A 20,411-nucleotide genomic window follows, 5' to 3' on the forward strand; every position below is an offset into this window, starting at 1 on the left:
TTTCGTGCAGGTTACAACAAGCAGATCTATCTGACATTCATTGGATGATAAGCCAGTCTCTAGATGCTAGATAGGCATTTTAGGTGACGGCTAAAGTTTCTCTACATCTGACATGGCAACTGCATCAAGCTTGTGCTAAACATATCTTCGATGACGAAGGTAGCATGACCTGCTAGGTGGGCATTTCTTACCTATGTCGTGTACGGATGGTCACGTAGATGACATAGAATCATTCAGTCAGCACAAGAGTTCGGACCTTTTAGTGACTGGGAGCGGTTTTGCGATAAGTGAAACTGTGGTCGAACGAGTACACTGGAATCGATAGGTTGCCGAGCTGAAATTGGATGATTTAGCGTCATTGTCTTTTCCCTACCCTGTCGCAAACCTCCCATTCCACATCCACCAAATGACGTGCACGAGCAGTGTCGCGTCAGAGATTATCTAAATACTTAATGTATTAGTAAGTTGTATCGTAATTGACGTCGCAAATTCATTGTGCTTGTTCTCGAAGCTAACGTGCCACGAGGCATGGATCTGCTCTGAAAGGGACTTGGAACCTTCGGATTCGACACTTCACTCCACCGCCATCACAACGAACACATCAGCATCACGCGCATCACGCCGCGTCGCTGCACACAGGAGATCCATTCAGCAACTCTTCCCTTCGTATCACTCCCTGTCATTTCAGTCAATCTCAGTCATTTCCCTTTGACTGTAGTTCTTGGAAAGCACCGCCTGCGCCCCATTGAGGCATATCTCTGGGCCATGGCTGTCAACGGTGACACACGGCGGTCGCCTGATTACTGGAATGGAAAGCCACCAATGCACGTCTCTTTTGAATCTTGGATCAATCAATGGGGTAAAGATGCATACAAAGACTTCAAAAAGGACCACCCCAAAACCGATCTCTCGTACGAGGCCTGGCGTCAAACGGACCGGGTGTACGGCGGATATCTGTTCTATGTAGCTTCACTGGTATGGAATGAAGATGGCGGCTCAGTACGTTAGCTGAACTAATCATTGAAAAGCAACTGATTCATTGATGAAATTAGGATGAGGAAAGTGCGAAACGCCGTCGTATTTCACGTGTTCCGGGTGACAACCCAAGGAAGACTGTGACAACCAACGGCAACGGAGCGGCACGTACTGCAGGTTCAGCAACACCGACAGCTGCAACAAATTCAGACGAAGTCAATGCGTTGGGTAAGAGGAAACGGAAGCCACGCAAGAAGTACATGGTAATTTGACGATTCTAGCGTCGCGAGATCAATGCTAATGGATACCTACAGTCGCAAGAACTTGTGGCATCCGATGAAGAGGCAATAGACGAGGTCGAAACAACATTTTCCAGCGCAGAGGCAGAGACGTCCGCGGTGCCAGAGCTTACTGTAAATGGACGACGCAAGTCAACGTCGCGGAAGCCGAGGAAAAAGCCCATCGTGAGTGATTTGATTGAAGCCTATACGAAGTGGTACTCATTCAACTAGTCCGACGAAACCATATCACCCGAAGACGAAAATGATGATGCTATGGAGGTCGACATCTCACTTATAGCATCACCTCTCCCTGTTCGTTCAGGTAAGTTGTGTTTGTATTGCGCCAATTATGTCGTGCCCATCCCACATTGCGGCTTCCGCTTATCAGAAGATCCGCCGCACTGAGCCACGGACCAGTCTCCCATCGATGCCAAGATAGTTCCTTCATTCTATAAGTCATCTCAGACGATGCTGACGCTGACTGTCACTAGCTCCGCGTGCGGCTGCCGTGCCTAGGCAGTCAGAGTCACCAAAGAAAGCAACACCGAAGCAAGCATCTGCCAAGAAGTCAAAAAGGTCGCTCCTCGTAAGACTACCCTTCCATCTCTGGGATGCCGTAAACTTAGAAGAGAAGTCTGAAGAGATGGTGCCCGATGAGGACACCGATAACGGAGATGTTTCCATCGCCGAAGTCTCACGACCTGCGACCACCCCTGCTACCAAATCTAAAACCGAAACCAGCGAAAATCTAAAAACAGATATCAATACCGACGAAGCTGTCGGGTCATTCACGGCTGAAGGGACGCCTGATCCCTCAGCTGCTAGTACCAGACGAGGTCTGCGTAATAGGAAGCCTGCGCAGCAACGACCCTACTACCACGATGCGCAAGTATTCGAAGATGTCGAGACTGAACCCGACGACGAGAGTGGACTCGAATTCTTATCGCGTGAACAGTCTCTCGAAACCTCGCTACCAAACAAACCCAAGCACTTCAAGGGTAAAGGACGTGCCTGGAAGAAAGGTAGCTCTGACGAGGACGAAGAGTTTGTCACGCCGAAGGAGAAGAAAGCCGCCAAGGTTGCGAGAGCTAAGGTCGAGAAAGACAAGACCAAAGCAGAAAAGGAGACGGCCGGTGACGTGAAGGAAAATGACATCACGTGGGCCCTCTTAGACGCTCTTGATGCAAACTTAGCTGAGATGTCCAATCGCGTGCCTGATGATGCAAACCGCGTGGGGACGGAAGATGCGAAGGCCAACGGCTCACCCAAGAATCCGCTGAAGCAGAGGGCCAAGATCGGACGTCCAAGGAAGAACAACTTATCCGGGGACAAAGTGCGCGATGATTCAGATAACGATAGCCCTCAAGCTACGCCTTCGCAGCCACCAAAGCGCGGCCGTGGCCGCCCTCGCAAGAGCGCACTCTCGTCTGAAATTGTCCACGATGACTCGGAAGATGACGCGCCAGCTGCGTCAAAGGCGGCAGACGACTCTGTAGCCATCAACCTTACAACGCCACCCAAATCCAAAACGACATCGCGGCCCTCAACAGCGACAAGCCCAGCTCGAACAACCACACCCAGGAAGCGTGGTCGTCCACGCAAGTCCGAAGCCAACACGCCCGCCAAGTCGCCTGCTACAGCCAAGGAAGATGTGGAGGTTCTCAAGGCGCAACAACGCCACTCTGCAGCCGCTGAGCCCGCTGTAGAGCCGAAAGCGGCACGGACTCAAGTCAGCACATTATCTACCCCCGAAGAGTCAGATTACCCCGTGCCGATTGTCAACCGGGGTGCTGCACTCATCGAATCTCTGTACCCTCGCGAGCAAAGCGAGCCACTGGATGTCATTCCGATGGATATGACAGCTGCTGCGCGCGCATCGCCGCCAGCACTGACATCTGCTGTAGCGCCCCCGATCATCAGTGCTCCCACGCAAACAGAGAGGCGGCCTCGCGCAGGAAGTGTAGAGGCTGACAACCCAGCTGACTCGGATGGGCATGCTGAGGCCAAGGAGAAGAAGGGGGAAATCAAGCTTGAAGCTCCGGCCGAGGCTGGGAGTAAGACGCAAGCCAAGGGGGCCGAGAAGGAGGAGGAGGGGGGAAAGGAGGAGAAGGAGAAGGAGAAGGAGAAGGAGGAGGAGGAGGATAGAGACGATGGAGATGACGGGCAGATGAGTGCGGCGATGAGCCTGTCTTCCGAGAGCGAGTTGTAGAGGTACGTTTCCCCGCGTTTTTGACCGCAGCCTTGCAAAAGCTGATACAGATGCAGTGCCTCGCGCGCGAGGAGATCAGATGCTGGCAATGTGGATGGCTGCATTGTTATGTAGGTTGGGGAAACTCGCAGGACACGAACGGAGGAGTTCGGGAGCGGTCTGCAGTGCATTTAATCACGTGGCATATTTACAGTACACGAGACAGCTACGCAGGAATTAGTGTAGTCTAATGTGGTAGTCCTGGAGGCGATCACGTTCAAATGCTCAAGACGACTTGTAAACATTTTGACCAACGTGATCCAGCAATCTAGGGATATCAACAAGGAAAAACACCAGCTAATGGTACAGTCTGATCTGGGGAATCTACACTCGCAACGCTGCTAATCAACATGTATGTTTACCGATTTGAGCCGGACGCTCTGCCAATGGTAAATACGACAACTATCACGACAGCCAACACGCCAATCGCACCAGGCAGCAGCAGGTCGTTGGACACGCCGGGAATGACCTCGGGAGCCGGGGCTTGCGCGGCCTGTCCCCTCCTGGGCTTGGGTGCATCTTCCTCCTCGTCATCGAAGAACTGCTTGCGCTCCCTGAGTACGCTCTCAGGTGGCGAGACGGGCTTAGCCAGCGCGGGTTGAGGATTGACCTCGGCGGGCATGGGCGACGACTCTGGGTCGTGGACGAACAGGTCGACTTTCTCACGGTGAGCGAGGCGGCTGAGGCTGATGGCTTCGACAAGGTCGTCGTGCGTGGTGATGGATACGGTATCGCCCTCGTTGTCGAGATAAGACAGGGCGAAGCCGGATTTAGAGAGAATGCCGTTATCGTAAGTGGGGATGCCGCCGATGGACTCGACCTCCTGGCCCAGCTTACTGGCGACATGAGAGACGAGGTCTTCGATGCCGGCGGAGGCCGTGACCTGCAGGCGGTGGACGCGCCCGCTGGGAGCCTTGAACTTGAAGGGGAAGGGAATGTCTTCGATGGCGGTGGGGTGGGCGCTGGCCACTGCTGACGGCGGTGGGGATTCGCCGTGGTGAGAGGCCGAGTCGTTGGGGAGGACGCTGTCGCCACGGTCCATCATCATGGGGCGGTCATTGTGGGACATCATGGAGCGGGCATCGGGGGTACCGGGCAGGCGGCTGCCTTCGCCAGACATCATGGATTCGGTGTCATTGTCGAGCGAGAGCCAGAACTTGTTCCAGGCCGGGCCCTCGCTGTCGCCGGTGCTGATGTTGTTGATCTGGTGGGTGGGTGTTAGCATGCTATCAACAATTCAAGGGGATGCTGCGCACCTGGTCCAGGGTAGCGTAGGTCAGCTTCAGCACGTCGACCATGCCGACAATCTCGCCGGCGTCGCTCATGACGGGCAGGTTCAGGTAGTGGCCGTCGTGCATCTTGCGGAGGGCGGCCTGGATGCTCATGTCCATGGGGGCAAAGTCGGGGTGGGGCGTCATGACGCGGACGACGCTGCAGGTGACGGGGTCGAGGCCGGCGGCAATGACGCGCAGGACGACATCTTTGCTGGTGAAGATGCCGGTGATGGAGCCCTGGTCCTGGACCAGGACGGCGGTGGTGTGGTTCTCCTTCATCAGCTCGGCAGCCTCCTTGACCGAGGTGCGCACAGACACGGTGGTAGGGGGCAGGCCGGTCAGAACGGACTCGAGGGTGGGCCCGGACATTTTCTGGCGGATGGCCTCGACGTACTGGATGATCTGCTGGGGCTGGCTGGAGCCCATCTCGGCCTGCACGCCCTCGAGGGCGTCGTACAGCTTGCGCGAGGAGCTGTAGGCGCGCTCGAGCTTCTCCATGGCGTCGTAGAAGCACTTTGTGATGTCGAGGATACCGGCAATGTCGTGGTTCTCGTCCATGACGGGCAGATGGCGGAAGCCCTTGCGCACCATCAGGTCGAGGGCGTCGGTGGCGCTGGTGTCGGTCTTTGCGCACAGCGGGTTCTTGGTCATGATCTCGGCAATGGTGACGTTCTGGGCGCGCCTGCCGGCGCCGACGACGCGGAAGGCCAGGTCCTTTGCGGTGAAGATGCCGGCGACGTGGTCGTCCTCGTCGGTGACCAGCACGCAGTCCTCGCGCTTGGCGGCCATGAGCTGGGCGGCCTCGGCGACGGTGGTCGAGGCCTGGATCTGCAGGGCCGGGCTGGGCTTGAGGGCCAGGACGGTGCCGGGCGGGGCCTTGCGGGTTGGGCGCACGCGGCCGCCGGGGTTCTTCTTCTTGTTCAGGTCCGTCTCGATCTTGCGGCGGATGGCCTGCGGGCGGTGAGCAGCGGCGGCAGCGGGCGGCGGGGCGGCGTTACCTCGTCCCTCTTGGACTGCTTTGCGCGGCTGGCGCTGAGCGTCGACGTGCCGACGTCGCTGCCCTGGACGTGCGAGGCGTGCGTCTCGAGGGCGGGGCGCGGGATGCCCGACGGCATGCCGGACGGGCTGTCGACGAACTGCGCGCGCGCGGGCGCCGGGCGGTTCTTGGGCGCCCCGCGCATGGTGCCGGTGTGCGACATGGAGGCGGCGGAGAGGGCGGCGGTGCAGCGACGGCGGGGTGCAGCGGTGCGGTGCGCGGGAGGTGGGCGAGGGCGAGGGCGCGGGCGTGGTGCAGCGAGGGCGTGGTGCGGAGGGAGGACAAACAACAGCACGGCAAGCTGGCCGCACTAGCACCAGCCGAGCAGACGTCGGCGCACAGCGCACAGGCGCGCGCAGCTAGGGGCAGGGCAGGTCTGCGCTCTGCAGCACGGCAGGCTCGGGCGGCGCTGGCCACGGGCGGGCGTCGCGCGAGTGCAGTGCAGGCAGAACGTCTGGTGCAGGCAGGCTGCTGGCTGCTGGCTGCTGGCTACCCAGGCCGCCGTCTCCCCTGCAGCGACGCAGCGACACACTGGCTGGCTGGCAGGCCGCGTCCCATCCGCGCTGCGCGTGGGCCGGGGACGCGCTCGCCGTCGTCATGGCGGAAGCGAGGCGCGACAGCCAATGAGTCGGCGAGGGGCTGCCCGTCAACACACCCTTGCTCTTGACTTTTTGTTTGGGGGCGGGGGCAGTCTTTTCCACACTGCCACAGCAACCAGTGCAACCACCTCGCCGCCGGAGCGCCCACGACGCACGACGCACCCACGACGCTCCCCCGGCCGCCCTCCCTCGCGCTCCCACCGCGCTCCCTCCGCGCTCCCCTCTAGCCCGCACGCGCTCCAGAGGCCGCCCAGCCCACGCCGGCGCCGCCCACCCTCCCGCCCGCTCCTCGCGCGACGTCGTCCGCCCAGCCCGCCGCCCACCGCTGCCCGCCGCCGCCTGCCGCCGCCATGTCGGTCCTCCTGGCCGAAGTGCACACGGCGCTCGCGAACCTGCTGCAGGGCCTGCAGTCGCCCGACAACGTCACGCGCACCGCCGCCGAGCAGCAGCTCAACGACGAATGGGTGGCCCAGCGGCCCGAGGTGCTCCTGATGGGCCTGTCCGAGCAGATTGAGCTGGCCCAGGCCACGCCCGTACGCCGCCCGCCGTGCCTGCCCGCCCGCCGCCGCTGACCTGCCTGCAGACCCGCACCTTTGCCGCTGTCATCTTCCGCCGCCAGTCGTCCAAGCCGCGCAAGACGGCCTCGGGCCAGACCGCCGACCTGTTCCTGACCCTGCAGGCCCCCGAGCGCGACGCCATCCGCGCAAAGCTGCTGCAGTGTCTGGCCACCGAGGCCGACAACTCGGTCCGCTCCAAGGTCGGCGACGCCGTGGCCGAGCTGGCGCGCCAGCACACCGACGAAGGTAGCCTCCCCCCCCCCCCGCTCCGCCCAGAGCCCCCGCCTAACCCGCCGCAGGAGTCGCATGGCCAGAACTGCTAGGCGCCCTGTTCCAGGCCAGCCAGTCGCAGGTGCCTGCCCAGCGCGAGAATGCCTTCCGCATCTTCTCCACCACCCCGCAGATCATCGAGAAGCAGCACGAGGACGTCGTCATGAGCGCCTTCAAGGGCGGCTTTGCCGACAGCGAGACGGCCGTGCGCATTGCCGCCGTCGAGGCCTTTGCCTCGTTCTTCCGCTCCATCACGAAAAAGGCCCAGTCCAAGTACTTTGGCCTCGTCCCCGAGATCCTCAACATCCTGCCGCCCATCAAGGACTCGCGCGATGCCGAGCTGCTCACCAAGGCCCTCATCTCGCTCATCGACCTCGCCGAGGTCGCCCCCAAGATGTTCAAGCCCCTCTTCAACAGCCTCGTCCACTTCAGCATCTCCGTCATCCAGGACAAGGACCTCGGCGAGACCGCCCGCCAGAACGCCCTCGAGCTCATGGCCACCTTTGCCGACAACGCCCCGCAAATGTGCAAAAAGGACCCCAACTTCACCAACGACATGGTCACCCAGTGCCTGTCTCTCATGACCGACGTCGGCGCCGACGATGACGATGCCGAGGAGTGGAACGTCTCCGAGGATCTCGACGAGGAGAGCGACTCCAACCACGTCGCCGGCGAGCAGTGCATGGACCGACTGGCCAACAAGCTCGGCGGACAGGCCATCCTGCCTCCGACATTCAACTGGCTGCCCCGCATGATGACTTCGTCAGCGTGGCGGGACAGGCACGCAGCACTCATGGCCATCTCTGCCATCTCCGAGGGCTGCCGGGAGCTGATGATTGGCGAGCTCGACAAGGTCCTAGACCTCGTCATCCCTGCTCTGCACGATCCGCACCCCCGCGTGCGTTGGGCTGGGTGCAATGCTGTTGGTCAGATGAGCACTGACTTTGCAGGAACAATGCAGGGCCAATACCACCAAGTCGTGCTGCCAAACATCATTCCCGTGCTGGAGTCTGCCGAGCCTCGCGTCCAGGCGCACGCTGCTGCTGCCCTCGTCAATTTCTGCGAGGAGGCCGAGAAGGAGATCCTCGCCCCTTATCTGGACCAGCTCTTGGACCGCCTCCTCAACCTCCTGCAAAGCCCCAAGCGTTTTGTGCAGGAGCAGGCGCTTTCTACCATTGCGACTGTCGCCGACTCCGCCGAGACTGCTTTTGGCACTTATTACAACACTTTAATGCCGCTGCTCTTCCGCGTTCTGCAAGAGGAGCAGTCCAAGGAGTACCGGCTCTTGCGCGCAAAGGCCATGGAGTGCGCGACTCTGATTGCTCTTGCCGTCGGAAAGGAGAGGATGGGACAGGATGCACTGAACCTGGTGCAGCTGCTTGGCCATATCCAGAACAGCGTTACCGATTCCGATGACCCGCAAGCATCGTACCTGCTTCACTGCTGGGGCCGCATGTGCCGTGTCATGGGTCGTGAATTCGTGCCCTACTTGGCAGGTGTCATTCCCCCTCTGACCGAACTGGCTGGTGCCAAGGCCGATATCCAGCTGCTCGATGATGAGGATCAGGTGGCTCAGATCCAGGATGAGGAGGGCTGGGAACTTGTTCCCCTCAAGGGCAAGGTTATTGGTATCAAGACCAGCATCCTCGACGACAAGCACATGGCTATTGAGCTCATCGTCATCTACGCGCAGGTCCTGGAGGATGCTTTCGAGCCGTATGTCAACGACATTATGGACAAGATTGCTCTTCCTGGCTTGGCATTCTTCTTCCACGACCCAGTTCGTGTTGCGTCCGCAAAGTGTGTCCCTGCCCTTCTGAATGCTTACAAGAAGGCACACGGTCCAGGGTCGACACAGCTCGGTCAGCTGTGGGAGCGCACTGTTGAGCGTGTGCTCGAGGTTCTGAGCACCGAGCCCGCCATTGATACTCTTGCAGAAATGTATCAGTGTTTCTACGAATGCTTGGAGTGCGTTGGCAAGAACTGCCTGACGCAGACCCACATGGCTGCTTTCATCGAGAGCGCGCGCAGTGTCTTGGTCGACTACCAAGAGCGTGTAAAGGATCGCTTCGAGGAGCAGGCCGAGAACGAAGATGGCGAAGAGGTATCTGAGGAGATCTTGTTCGCTATCGAGGACGACCAGAACCTGTTGTCCGACATGAACAAGGTACGTTCTAAGCATGTGCCATGTTGAGAGAAACAGTCTAACCATCTTGCAGGCTTTCCACACCGTCTTCAAGAACCTAGGTACACAGTTCCTGCCCCACTGGGAGAAGTTGATGGAGTTCTACTCTAGCGCCGTTATCAACCCGGACCCTACCCAGCGCCAATGGGCTATCTGCATTTTCGACGATGTTCTCGAGTTCGCCGGACCCGACTCGTGGAAATACAGCCAACAGATCATTCAGCCGCTCATTGCCGGTATGCAGGATGATGTCCCTGCCAACCGACAGGCTGCTGTCTACGGTGTTGGTGTCGCTGCTCACAAGGGCGGCGAGGCCTGGTCGGACTTTGCAGCTGCCTCGCTGCCTACCCTCTTCCAGGTTTGCCAGCGACCCAACGCTCGCAATGACGACGACGTCTTCGCGACAGAGAACGCATCGGCGGCCATTGCCAAGATCCTCCTCCACAACACAGCCAAGGTCCAGAACTGGCAAGACGTAGCCACCGCATGGGTCGACACTCTCCCGATTGTAAATGACGAGGAGGCGGCGCCTTTCGCCTACAGTTTCTTGGCCAAACTCATCGAGCAGCAGAACCAGGCCGTGTTCTCGCAACCCGCCAAGGTTTTCACATTCACCGTTCAGGCACTCGAGGCCGAGACACTGCAGGGCACGACCGCCACACATGTCGTCAACGCTGTCAAGAGCTTGATCCAGGCCACCAGCACAAATCTCGGCCAGGTCGCCAGCAGCTTGACAACAGAGCAGCAGCGCACAGCTCAGGCCTACTTCAGCTAGGAGGTGAATGGGTATAAGCTGCCGCGAGCACTACAGCTGGTGAACTAAGAACTAGGAATCGAAGGTGCAACACCTCGACGCATCAGAGAACGGGACGATCAATCTGCTGCGACTTTTGCGGCTGCTGTTCGAAGAGCCAGAGGAGGAATTAGGCATAGGGTGGCGTTCGCGTTCATTTCATAAATGAAAGATGTGCAACAGATGATGAGGTGTCGTTGGTTAGACTATTTTATCACAGATTCCCCCGTTCCCCAAGTACTTCGTCTGAATTATGTAGAAACGTGCAAAAGACTCAACAAGCTTTCGGCCTGTTGGCAAATTTTCCTCGTGCGAACGACCAAGTATGAGTTCAGAACCTTGGTGTGTGATGCGTCATCAATCCTGCAGCACAGACTGCTGGGTCAACGACACTTGTAGCTCAAAGACTCAGTAATCAAGCTCAAAGAATCAGCAATCAAGGACAGGTATTCGCCGAACGCAGGACACATGGCAAACACCATTAGAGCACCCGAACTTACAACTTTGCTTTCACAGACCCAACACCTGCCTTGACCTGCACCTTTCCCGCGCCATCTGAATCCACCATGACCACGACACCCTCTTGGGCACCCTTGGCAGGCTTGAGACTAATCTCCTGACAGTCCTCGATGCCCACTTCGTTCGCGAACTGCACAACAACAAAGTCGATGGGCCGGTCGCCAATCACTATCATAGGCGCATGCCACGTCCCCGCACCGTAGGTCACTGCTTGGTCGCCCCTTGCTACGAAGGCGCGAAGGTTCTTCAGATCCGGCAGTCCCGGCCCCTTCGATCGCGCTGAAGCGTGCAGTTTGTCGAATTGAGATGTCGGCGGGGCGGACTCGGTGGAGTACGGAGCGGGCCGGGCCCTTGCAAAGATGTCTCTGAAACTCCGCTTCCTCTCGACAAGAGGCGTGGGATACGGCGGCGGACGGCCAATGTGGCGTTTTGAGGCGCTGGCTGGGAGGGTCGGCGCGACGATGACCAGGTACTGCGTGTGCTTGTCTTGCGCGGCGAGGCCCATTGGGATGAAGGTCTGGGTGGTGAAGGGGTGTCTTTCGAGGATGGTCACGTCCAGCAGTTGCCTGTCGAGGTCGCCGTTGCCGTCTTCGTCCTCGTCCAGATCGAGGTCGCCCCACGAGCTGGGGATGCTCGCGCTGGGCTCGTTGGTGCGGAGGTTGCGTGGCGAGCACACGAACATGTTCATGACGGCCTTGGCGGGCTTCTTCGAGGGCGCCAGACTGTAGAGATTCGCCATGTGCGTGACGTCCAGGTACTTGGTCGCCGAGCCCTGGTTGGCGACGACATGCTCGGGCGGGGGCACGCGCTGCGGGATGGGCAGCCGCGAGCTGGGCGAGGTGGCGGGGTTTTCAACGACGGCGCCGAACTGGGCAAAGGCAGTGGGCGTCAGCAGCTCCATGGGGATGCGGATGGACGGACATGGCATCGAGGGCGGCATGGCGCGGTGGTGAGGGCGCACGGCGGTGGTGGAGCGCAGCAGACGCAGCCGCGCTGGGGCTGGACGCTGGGGCTGGGACGCTGCGCGCGGGAGCTTGTGGCAGCATCAGCGCGGGCGCAACCGACGCGCTAAGATAGCGATAGCGGGCTGGAGGTGCAGGTGCCGGCGCGGGCATGCGGTGCAGCGCGCTGCTGGAGCCCGGGGCGGTCGCAGCAGCGGCGGCCGGTGCCTGTGCCTGCGCCCGTCGCTCTGCATGGCGAGGGCGTGGCGCCTCCACGCGTGGTGGGCGCGCTGCTCCAGCGCGAACGGGCAATAGCGGGCCGACGTTAGCGCAGCCGGGGCTCGAGGCGATTTGCGTGCGATTTGCGTGCGGCGGATTTGTGACTGTCGAACATCTCCCCAGACCTCCGCTGCGACGTCGACAAGCCCCGCGCCCCTTTGCCGCTGCGTGGTCGTTCCCCCGTCTGTCCCCGTCTGCCCCCGTCTGCCCCGGCCCCGCGAGCACCCCAGCAAGCCGCCGAAATACGTCCCTCGCCCGCGCGAACGTGTCTCCGTCTCCGCCTTCGCCTTCTCACCGCCCACGCACCACGCCGGCTGCTCCGCCAGACTCCAGACGCGCGACCACCAGCCCCTTGCCAGGCCCCCTCTGTACCGTCTACTGTGACTTTGACTAGTCATGGCGGCTCCCACACAGTTGGCCTGTACGTGCTGCCCGCCGCCTGCTGCGCCCGCGCGCTGCGCTAATAAACTTTGCCAGATCGCACCTCCAAGGGCATCGGGATCCTCAACGCGGCGCCCGCCTACGAGCCGCTTCCCGGCTTCACCCCGTGAGTCGATGCAGCACGTGTCTGCGAGCCAATGCGCTGACCGTCGCCAGGCCCGAGGGCAACCTTCGTTGCAAGTGCTACTCGCCCGACAGCAGGTACTTTGCCTGGGCGTCGCCCGAACAGTAAGCCTGCCCCCTGCTGCACGCCGCCTGTCGCTGACACGTCCGCCAGCGTTTCCGTCATCGACGCCTCCAACGGCAGCCTCGTCTCGACCGTGCCCGCCGTCAACGTCTTCCAGCTCGGCTTCTCCCCGCTGGGCACCTACATCATCACATGGCAGCTCCCATCGAAGGATGAGGACGGCAATGCCAAGAAAAACCTCAAGGTCTGGAAGACCGTGTCCGATGACGCCGACGGCGCTGAGCGAGCAGTCGTCGGCGAATTCGTGCAAAAGTCCCAGACCGGCTGGAACCTGCAGTACTCCCCCGACGAGAAGTTCTGCGCACGCTCCGTCACCAACGAGGTGCAGTTCTTCCAGTCCGAGGACCTCCGCAACCCATGGAACAAGCTGCACGTCGAGGGCGTGACCGACTTTGCTCTGTCGCCCGGCAAGAACCATTCAGTTGCCGTTTTTGTTCCGGAGCGCAAGGTACTTCTGGCTCCCCACGCTATCACAACACGGGCTAACAAGTCGCCAGGGTATGCCTGCCTCGGTCAAGGTCTTCCAAGTGCCTCAGTTCAACTCCCCGGTCTCGCAGAAGACGTTCTTCAAGAGCGACAAGGTCCAGCTAAAGTGGAACGACCTCGGCACGAGCGTCATCGTTTTGGCCCAGACCGACGTCGACAAGACCAACAAGAGTTACTACGGCGAGACGAACATGTACATTCTTAGCGCCAACGGCTCTTTCGACTCGCGCATCCAGCTTGACAAGGAAGGCCCCATTCACGACGTGTCCTGGTCGCCCAACTCGAAGGAGTTCGGTGTCGTATACGGCTACATGCCAGCAAAGACCACCATCTTCAATGCCCGTGCTGTTCCTCAGCACAATTTCGATCTAGGCCCGAGGAACACCATCAACTTTTCGCCGCACGGTCGTTTTGTGCTCGTCGCAGGTTTTGGTAACCTGGCTGGAGATGTCGACATCTACGACTTGGAGAGGAACTACCACAAAGTCTGCACCATCAAGGCTGCCAATTGCACTTACTGCGAGTGGAGTCCCGATGGTAGGCATATTCTTACCGCGACTACGAGCCCGCGTCTTCGCGTTGACAACGGTATCCGCATTTATCACATTACTGGACCTCTCATGTATGATCAGGACATCACTGAGCTGTACCATGTTACTTGGCGCCCGCAGTCGCCTCAGGAGCACTCCTTGGATAACGTGCTGACTGCCCCTGTCCCTCACCCATCAGCTGCTGCGTTTGCGGCGACGCAGAAAACCCCATCCAAGCCGGCTGGTGCCTATCGTCCTCCCGGTGCGCGAGGAACCGCTACCCCTCTCATGTTCAAGCGTGAAGATGAGGGTGGAGCAGCATACACCAATACCGGTGTATCATCAACCAATGTTGGATTCCAAAACGGCTTTGGCCGAGGCGGCCGTCGTCAGGTACCTGGTGCCGAGCCTGCACAGAATCTGCCGCCAGGTGCTGCTCCTGGAGGCGGCGTCAGCCTCTCGGGCACTGGGGAGGGCGAGGAGCTGTCCAAGGCAGCGCAAAAGAACAAGAAGAAGCGTGAAGCGAAGAAGGCTCGCGAAGCCGCGGAGAAGGCAGCTGGCCTCACCGCTGATGTGCCCACAGGCCCTGCTGGTCGCAGTCCTGAACGTCGCGATGTTCGCGATGGCCGTCAGCGCAGCCACAGTAAGAATGGTAGCTTCGGGAATGGCAGGAGCCCCAGCCAGCAGCGTCAATACGGCAACAGCCCCGACCGCCGCGCCCAAGGCCCACCGCGACAGAATCCAGGTCAGCAGCAACAGCGTAGTCAGGATGCTCGCGTCCCACCTCCCGTTCAGACCTCGAACGCACCGGCTCCCGATCTTACTGTTACTAGCCCTGGCGAAGGCGGTGGACCTCAAGACAAGAAGATTCGTGGCCTGCTCAAAAAGGTTCGCGCTATTGACGAGCTCAAGATGAGGCAGGCAGGCGGCGAGAAGCTTGAGGACACCCAGATTAAGAAAATTGGTACTGAAGAATCCATTCGCAAGGAGCTCACCGGGCTTGGTTTCCAAGGCTAGTACCTCTTGGAGCCTAGGCTGGACTGGAAGTCCATCAACAGCATCTACATGAGATCTCCACTTCCGGAGAGTCGAACTCCCTCACCCAACCCAGATGGGAAAATGAAAAGTCAACCACGATTGCCATTGAGCCCACGCCTCTTGCCGAGCGATCCGACCAAAAGGTAAATTGGATGCGGAAGTACAGTAGACAGTATCTAGCACTGGCTACGATGAAAAGCACAAAATCATTCTTTGCTATAGCATCAAGTCACGTATCATCGTGTAAATTTGTCTAAACCCGCCACCTTGCCGCCGCTCTCCGCAGCAATCAATGTTTCACGATATCGTAGCCCCTTCGGAAAATATTGGTTCCAGCCTCATTTATGTCTGGTCTTTTGTGTGTCCTCAATGCGGTCTTCGTCCGGCCGAGACATGGTCTTGAGCAGTGATAAGACTCAGAGTAGTGCTGCTCAAGTGGCCAAAACATCATAGGTTTCTCTGGTATTGTCATCGCTTATGCTGCTAAGCGATGAGTGTCTGCTTACAGAAGCCGAACATTGCTGCTCAGGCCTAGAACTCTAGACACGTATCTTGTTCGAAGAAGATTACTAACGAGGGTAAATAGGTGCACTGGAAACATCTGTCTTGAGTAGAACTGTCGCTGCTGCATAGATCTCAAGGTGATTTTGTTTCTTTGTCTACATTCTGCGTTCTTACACTTTACGATCGGTGATATGACATGCTAGGAATCGTTATGGTATTCTTCAATAGACTTCTCTCTATTGGACGAGACCCCTGACGCCTACTACATGTCCCTTGAGTACTGACTGTAGGTATGCTGCTGTGGCAGGGAGTTAGTGCCAACTTGACAAATTTCGTCAAAGTCTCTCCAGTATCCCAACAAATGCGTCATAGGTAGTCTTAGCCTAACATTGAAGGAAGAATGTATATCTGTTGCGTGGACTTCTGGTCGTCTCGTGGAGCTTGACGTCCAACATCCTGCAAGCTATGACGTCGCCGTGGTGTGGGTCCACTCCTGACATGCAACGGCCCGCTCTTGCCTACCATAGCGTGTAAGCTTCGCATACCTCAGAACACGTCGTGATCAACGTGCACAACCTGTCAAACAGGTACGGTAGTAGAAGTTTCACGGTGCCAGAGGCCAGATCCTGACTTCACCATAGAGATAACGCAGGACTCGCGTAGCAATGCTCACGGGCGAATAGGCCTCGAACGTGTCTGTACTTGCTGGATGGGACGACCCCTGTCATTCTGAATCGCAATCACAAACAAGCGAATCGCCATCGCCAACGAAACCCACCAGTTGCATTCGCTTTTGGTATCGCCATGGCCGTCAGGCGACGCATGACGTACTGCTATGCCCCTGCTCACAAACCAGAGCCTGGAGTTGCAATGGATGATCAACATAACGTACACATGCTTGCTAACAGCCATCACCACAAGCAGGCATGAGTGTTAATACGGCTATGACGTAGTCGTATTCCTCCTGCGTGACTGATAAACATATATAGAGCACCTCCATGCGCATCTACAGCACTCATCCACGAACTTAACATTTCCAATTCCGCCACCTACACCCAGCACCCACTTCACTCTAAATACCAACTGAACAAAAGTCAAGATGTCCGAGGCCGCACGCAAGGACTTCCACACCAAGGCTGAGGAGAAGCTTGTGGGTTTCTTGACGACATCTTCCACACTTCATCACTGACCGTCTCTAGACCCCCGACTCCTCCAAGTCTACTCTCGATAAGACCAAGGAAAGCCTTACTAGTGCCGCCGACAAGACTGCTCGTGAGACCCAGCCTGGTATGCTCAGAGCCGCCCCTTCACATAATGCCTTTCTACCAGTCATGCTTACTGATGTGTCAACAGACTCCAACAAGACCACTGCGCAGTCACTCGGCGACAAGGTTGGCCGTACCAAGGACAACAACGTCCACGGCTCCACCCACGAATCTGTTGGCGACAAGGTCAAGGGGGCTCTTGGTCTCGGCAAACACTAAGTGCTCTGACCATCCGACCTGACGATGACGAATGATACCCGGATTGTTTTGGACAGGATGGCCATTGTTGCCATCCTGTGACCCATGCGTTGAAGATGCTTTACAATATCAAGCCTGAGGGCTAGTAATGACATTAATTCTCACATTCTACACAATCTGGTCTTGTAGTGTTTGATGCTATGTTTGTTGATCTCATCTAACGTTTATCCGCCAGGCCGATCCTCAAGGTAAAGCCATTGGGTGTTAGACCGTATTGCAGATGGTGAATGGACTTGAGTTGATCATGCTTGCACCTGTCCAAAGACCTCCTGTCAACGCCGGTTGCCCCATCGATTCGCTCATTCGGTATAAAACAGTAAAACTATGTACCCTCCCTTTGTACAGACTACGATATTATCTAGGCACCCTCACTTCCGAACTCCTTGGTCCAATCGGCATTCTTAGTCAAGTCTTCGCCGCTGACCGTCGGTCTGCTGCTCTTGATCGCCTTGACGAAATCGCGTACACGTAGTGGTGGCTCGAGGAGTTCGTCACCATCTAATTCCGTCCATGACTTCTCTATGGCCTGTGGATCGCCGGGCGAACAGGGTGTCCATTTGGTCTCACCCTCAACTTGGACCTGTGCAGTAGTGGGTCAGCATTAACAAAGTAGACGAAGGATAAAGTCATGCAGACTTACAGGCTTGTAGTGTGTGGCTGTCTGGATCAAACGGACAGGTTGCATCAGCGCATCTTGCACTGCTATGCTAATATCCGAACCCGAGTAACCTTCTGACAAGTCGGCGAGTTGCCGGTAATCTGCTTGACTAAGCTCGCACGGTGTGCTCCCGACTGCCAGCTCGAACATCCTCATGCGCGCTGGTGTGTCGGGTAAGCTGATGTGGACACGCCGTTGGAAGCGGCGGCGGATCGCAGAGTCGAGTTGCCAAGGAATATTCGTTGCGCCCAGGATGAGCACGCCTTTCGAGTCTTTGCCAACACCATCCATCTGCACAAGAAGCTCTGTTTTGATGCGGCGCGAGGCTTCAGATTCGCCTTCGCCACGAGGACCACAGAGCGCGTCGATTTCGTCGATAAAGATAATAGAGGGCTTGTTTTCGCGGGCCATACCGAAGAGCTGTTTGACCAATCTGCGTGATAGTCAGTATTTGAAAAGGGCTACGTATGAAACAACTTACCGTTCGGATTCTCCCATCCATTTGCTGACCAAGTCGGAACTGGACACGCTGAAGAATGTGCTATTTGCTTCTGTTGCGACCGCTTTTGCGAGGTAACTCTTGCCCGTACCAGGCGGCCCATACAACAAGATACCTTTCCATGGTTGTCGCTTGCCGGTGAACAGGTGTGGGAACTTGATGGGCAGAATCACGGCTTCTTTTAGTGCCTCTTTGGCACCCTCCAAACCTGCGACATCTTCCCATCGGATGTTGGGCTTCTCTGTGAGGATGGCGCCGGAGAGCGCACCGCGGAGTTTCTTCGAATCGGCATCTTGTTCGCCATCTTCATCATCCCTGTGACATTCCGTCAGTTTCGACGCCTACATCTGCGATCTCTGCATTTTCACGTACTTGCCGCCCTTCCCGCTGCCTCCAGCCGACTTTCCATTTGCGCCCATGGCGGACGGCTTCTTGCGATTCGAGGCGTCGTTCTGGTTCAAATGTTGCTTGAGCTTCTCGGCGCGCTCCATGTATTCGGCAACCTTGCCTCGGATCATATCCTTCGACTTTTGGTTCTTTTCCCCTGCCGACGGTCAGTGTGTGGCCCATGTTGTTTTTCAGGCTAGAACCGCAAATGAAAAAAACGTACACTTGAGGGCGAGCATGAACAGCTCGACTGTAGCATGTTAGCATGTTGTGTTCCACCAACCGTGTCAGAGTCCCTGCTACTCACGCGCGCTGTAGTACTGCTGGTACGCCGCCTCATAGTCGCCAGCCGTGTCGGTCTCAATAGCCTTCTTGACCTGCTCAATGGCGCGGCCCAAAAAGTCTGCCTGGCTCATCTTTGCACTTTTGCTAGCCTATATGCCACGGCTTCTTCCCAAACGTGTCCTATGTCTATGCGCGTCGCGTTGGCGGCTGCGTGCGAGCTGTGCTATAGCGGTGGTTCGGTGCTTTCGGCGGGGCAATCGTCTGCTCGCTCTGCGATATCGTGGTATCTGCTAGGCAACACTTCAGACAGCGTATTAGCTCTCTCTTTAGCAGTGAATGGTCAGACGGGCAGCGAGGTGAGCTTTATCGCAGAGCAGTGATGTGAGTGAGTCGTCTCCATGACCTCCATGTGCATGGCCAAGCCAAGCCGCGAATCTAGCCCCGCGATTCGCTAGACCTAGTGTAGTTGGTTCGACATCCCACCTTCGCGTGCTCCGCGCGACTGAAACATCTGGAAACTTTTGGCAAGTTGTTACTCAGCAGCAACAAATCATGTCGGACGTTCAGAAGAAGCTCCAGGAGCTGTCGGAGAGCTACCAGAGCCTGCAGGCAGGTGAGAACGTGTGGACATATGTGGCAACCATCCGCTGACCGCAACGCAGAACTTGGGACAGCAGTAGAGGCACGCCAGAAGCTCGAATCGCAGCAGCAGGAGAACACGACAGTCAAGAAGGTGTGACAGACAAATACCGAGCGTGTACTTGGGGCTAAGGCGAAGGCGCAGGAATTCGACCTTCTCACTGATGATGCAAACATCTACAAGCAGATTGGCCCTGTGTTGCTGAAGCAGGATAAGACTGAGGCACTCATGTCGGTCAACGGTCGGCTGGAGTTCATCGAGAAGGAGATTAGGCGGTTCGAGACGCAAATCAAGGGAATCCAAGAGAAGAGCGAGAAGGCCAAGGTCGAGGTAGGTCACGAGTGCGAGAACTGGGTTGGCCACTGTTTTGACGGCTCATACAGATTATTCAGATTCAGAATGCTGTGCAGCAACAACAAGCATCGGCCTAGGATACGATCGTCGCAAGCACATACTAGAGGCAAAACAAGATACCCTTTTCGATTGGATACTACAATCCCACCGCGCAATCGGACAATGTCAGCTGCAGTTCAGACATACACGTTTTGAAAGCCTGTAGAGGACGAACAGCTGAAGGAACACGTTACGGAGAAGCTGAAGCCCGCTTTGCAGGTCGTCAGTTCCGCAGGAACTAAATTAGCTTGGACGTGTGAAAGAAGTTTTCGTCAAGTTCAAGTCGAACTCAACAACACGGCAAAGCACGTCCTCGCTGAACAATATCATGGCTTAGATATCATCGCTAAGACCGCATCAAGAATCAATGTGAGCAAGGTCGATAGAATCGAGAACGAAGCTGTGATGTAAAGCATCCTAGAATAACACGATTGTACACAGAACGCCATCCATCATCATGAAAGATGATCAATTGTCAAATCCTTTTGGTAGAAACTTGTGTCTAGCAATCATTTCAAGCTTTTCTCCTTGAGGTTCGCACTTCAAGACCTCCGTAAAAAGCCTTTTGTCTACAGCTCTCAGCTATGACTAAACTGCAGCACTCTTCTTGCGTTGTTGAAGGCCTGCACTTCGCGCCAATTAGCTGAGCCACGCGGAGGAAACGACTATGCACGCTTGCAGACTTGCTTACCCCCGGCCCACAGAGAGCGCAAAGGCATGTCAAATAAACTACCCATGAGATATCGGCATCTTTCTCATGTGGGCTTTTTCTTTGAGTAGTGTGAAGAACAAAGCAGATTGTTGATCACATGACATAGTTAAA

General features: G+C 57.3%; 8 protein-coding genes across 8 annotated transcripts; 5 read left to right on the top strand and 3 right to left on the bottom strand.

The window, feature by feature from the left end:
• The first annotated feature begins 416 nt into the window (after positions 1–416).
• Positions 417–3,714, top strand: C7974DRAFT_145598 (uncharacterized protein). The gene is made up of 6 exons (XM_046135681.1): positions 417–999; positions 1,053–1,238; positions 1,290–1,439; positions 1,488–1,578; positions 1,748–3,467; positions 3,522–3,714. Exons 1-5 carry the CDS (start codon positions 766–768, stop codon positions 3,463–3,465), a joined length of 2,379 nt encoding a protein of 792 aa, XP_045998878.1. The 5' UTR covers positions 417–765; the 3' UTR covers positions 3,466–3,467; positions 3,522–3,714.
• A 148-nt stretch (positions 3,715–3,862) lies between these two features.
• On the bottom strand, positions 3,863–5,977 carry C7974DRAFT_432533 (uncharacterized protein; the record flags this gene model as incomplete). Its single annotated transcript, XM_046144860.1, has 3 exons — positions 3,863–4,708; positions 4,761–5,729; positions 5,777–5,977. The coding sequence occupies 3 exons, from the start codon at positions 5,975–5,977 to the stop codon at positions 3,863–3,865; spliced, it is 2,016 nt and encodes a 671-aa protein (XP_045998879.1).
• Positions 5,978–6,710: 733 nt separating this feature from the next.
• C7974DRAFT_145630 (armadillo-type protein) lies at positions 6,711–10,292 on the top strand. Its single transcript, XM_046135682.1, has 4 exons — positions 6,711–6,946; positions 6,997–7,216; positions 7,270–9,407; positions 9,460–10,292. The coding sequence occupies exons 1-4, from the start codon at positions 6,764–6,766 to the stop codon at positions 10,198–10,200; spliced, it is 3,282 nt and encodes a 1,093-aa protein (XP_045998880.1). The 5' UTR covers positions 6,711–6,763; the 3' UTR covers positions 10,201–10,292.
• Positions 10,293–10,666: 374 nt separating this feature from the next.
• C7974DRAFT_145632 (ureidoglycolate hydrolase) lies at positions 10,667–11,931 on the bottom strand. The gene has a single exon (XM_046135683.1). It carries the CDS (start codon positions 11,675–11,677, stop codon positions 10,715–10,717), a length of 963 nt encoding a protein of 320 aa, XP_045998881.1. The 5' UTR covers positions 11,678–11,931; the 3' UTR covers positions 10,667–10,714.
• A 422-nt stretch (positions 11,932–12,353) lies between these two features.
• On the top strand, positions 12,354–14,678 carry C7974DRAFT_307084 (eukaryotic translation initiation factor-like protein subunit eIF2A; the record flags this gene model as incomplete). The annotated part of the gene is made up of 5 exons (XM_046138113.1): positions 12,354–12,378; positions 12,435–12,504; positions 12,555–12,626; positions 12,676–13,093; positions 13,143–14,678. The coding sequence occupies 5 exons, from the start codon at positions 12,354–12,356 to the stop codon at positions 14,676–14,678; spliced, it is 2,121 nt and encodes a 706-aa protein (XP_045998882.1).
• Positions 14,679–16,209: 1,531 nt separating this feature from the next.
• C7974DRAFT_145640 (Chaperone/heat shock protein) lies at positions 16,210–16,817 on the top strand. Its single transcript, XM_046135684.1, has 3 exons — positions 16,210–16,353; positions 16,403–16,490; positions 16,557–16,817. The coding sequence occupies exons 1-3, from the start codon at positions 16,303–16,305 to the stop codon at positions 16,685–16,687; spliced, it is 270 nt and encodes an 89-aa protein (XP_045998883.1). The 5' UTR covers positions 16,210–16,302; the 3' UTR covers positions 16,688–16,817.
• A 22-nt stretch (positions 16,818–16,839) lies between these two features.
• On the bottom strand, positions 16,840–18,956 carry C7974DRAFT_389950 (vacuolar protein sorting-associated protein-like protein VPS4). Its single transcript, XM_046141425.1, has 6 exons — positions 18,578–18,956; positions 18,494–18,520; positions 18,256–18,427; positions 17,866–18,198; positions 17,367–17,817; positions 16,840–17,306 (listed from the first exon to the last, which is right to left on the bottom strand). Exons 1-6 carry the CDS (start codon positions 18,684–18,686, stop codon positions 17,085–17,087), a joined length of 1,314 nt encoding a protein of 437 aa, XP_045998884.1. The 5' UTR covers positions 18,687–18,956; the 3' UTR covers positions 16,840–17,084.
• A 151-nt stretch (positions 18,957–19,107) lies between these two features.
• Positions 19,108–19,626, top strand: C7974DRAFT_411136 (Prefoldin; the record flags this gene model as incomplete). The annotated part of the gene is made up of 4 exons (XM_046143530.1): positions 19,108–19,168; positions 19,218–19,288; positions 19,340–19,525; positions 19,579–19,626. The coding sequence occupies 4 exons, from the start codon at positions 19,108–19,110 to the stop codon at positions 19,624–19,626; spliced, it is 366 nt and encodes a 121-aa protein (XP_045998885.1).
• Positions 19,627–20,411: the final 785 nt, after the last annotated feature.

The sequence above is a fragment of the Boeremia exigua genome (assembly GCF_020726555.1).
Source record: "Boeremia exigua strain MPI-SDFR-AT-0100 chromosome Unknown C7974scaffold_4, whole genome shotgun sequence".
Taxonomy (NCBI): Eukaryota; Fungi; Ascomycota; class Dothideomycetes; order Pleosporales; family Didymellaceae; genus Boeremia; species Boeremia exigua.

What these genes read in the sequence shown, in the direction of transcription:
- C7974DRAFT_145632 (XM_046135683.1), bottom strand. Translation starts at nt 11,677, where the DNA reads ATGCCGCCCTCGATGCCATGTCCGTCCATCCGCATCCCCATGGAGCTG.
- C7974DRAFT_145640 (XM_046135684.1), top strand. Translation starts at nt 16,303, where the DNA reads ATGTCCGAGGCCGCACGCAAGGACTTCCACACCAAGGCTGAGGAGAAG. An exon ending in CCAAGGCTGAGGAGAAGCTT is followed by an intron (nt 16,354 to 16,402) that starts GTGGGTTTCTTG and finishes GACCGTCTCTAG; the next exon opens with ACCCCCGACTCCTCCAAGTC. An exon ending in TGCTCGTGAGACCCAGCCTG is followed by an intron (nt 16,491 to 16,556) that starts GTATGCTCAGAG and finishes ATGTGTCAACAG; the next exon opens with ACTCCAACAAGACCACTGCG.
- C7974DRAFT_145630 (XM_046135682.1), top strand. Translation starts at nt 6,764, where the DNA reads ATGTCGGTCCTCCTGGCCGAAGTGCACACGGCGCTCGCGAACCTGCTG. An exon ending in GCGCCAGCACACCGACGAAG is followed by an intron (nt 7,217 to 7,269) that starts GTAGCCTCCCCC and finishes AACCCGCCGCAG; the next exon opens with GAGTCGCATGGCCAGAACTG. An exon ending in TGTTGTCCGACATGAACAAG is followed by an intron (nt 9,408 to 9,459) that starts GTACGTTCTAAG and finishes ACCATCTTGCAG; the next exon opens with GCTTTCCACACCGTCTTCAA.
- C7974DRAFT_145598 (XM_046135681.1), top strand. Translation starts at nt 766, where the DNA reads ATGGCTGTCAACGGTGACACACGGCGGTCGCCTGATTACTGGAATGGA. An exon ending in AGCCGAGGAAAAAGCCCATC is followed by an intron (nt 1,440 to 1,487) that starts GTGAGTGATTTG and finishes TCATTCAACTAG; the next exon opens with TCCGACGAAACCATATCACC. An exon ending in ACCTCTCCCTGTTCGTTCAG is followed by an intron (nt 1,579 to 1,747) that starts GTAAGTTGTGTT and finishes GACTGTCACTAG; the next exon opens with CTCCGCGTGCGGCTGCCGTG.
- C7974DRAFT_389950 (XM_046141425.1), bottom strand. Translation starts at nt 18,686, where the DNA reads ATGAGCCAGGCAGACTTTTTGGGCCGCGCCATTGAGCAGGTCAAGAAG. An exon ending in TGGATGGGAGAATCCGAACG is followed by an intron (nt 17,818 to 17,865) that starts GTAAGTTGTTTC and finishes ACTATCACGCAG; the next exon opens with ATTGGTCAAACAGCTCTTCG. An exon ending in CAGCCACACACTACAAGCCT is followed by an intron (nt 17,307 to 17,366) that starts GTAAGTCTGCAT and finishes ACTACTGCACAG; the next exon opens with GTCCAAGTTGAGGGTGAGAC.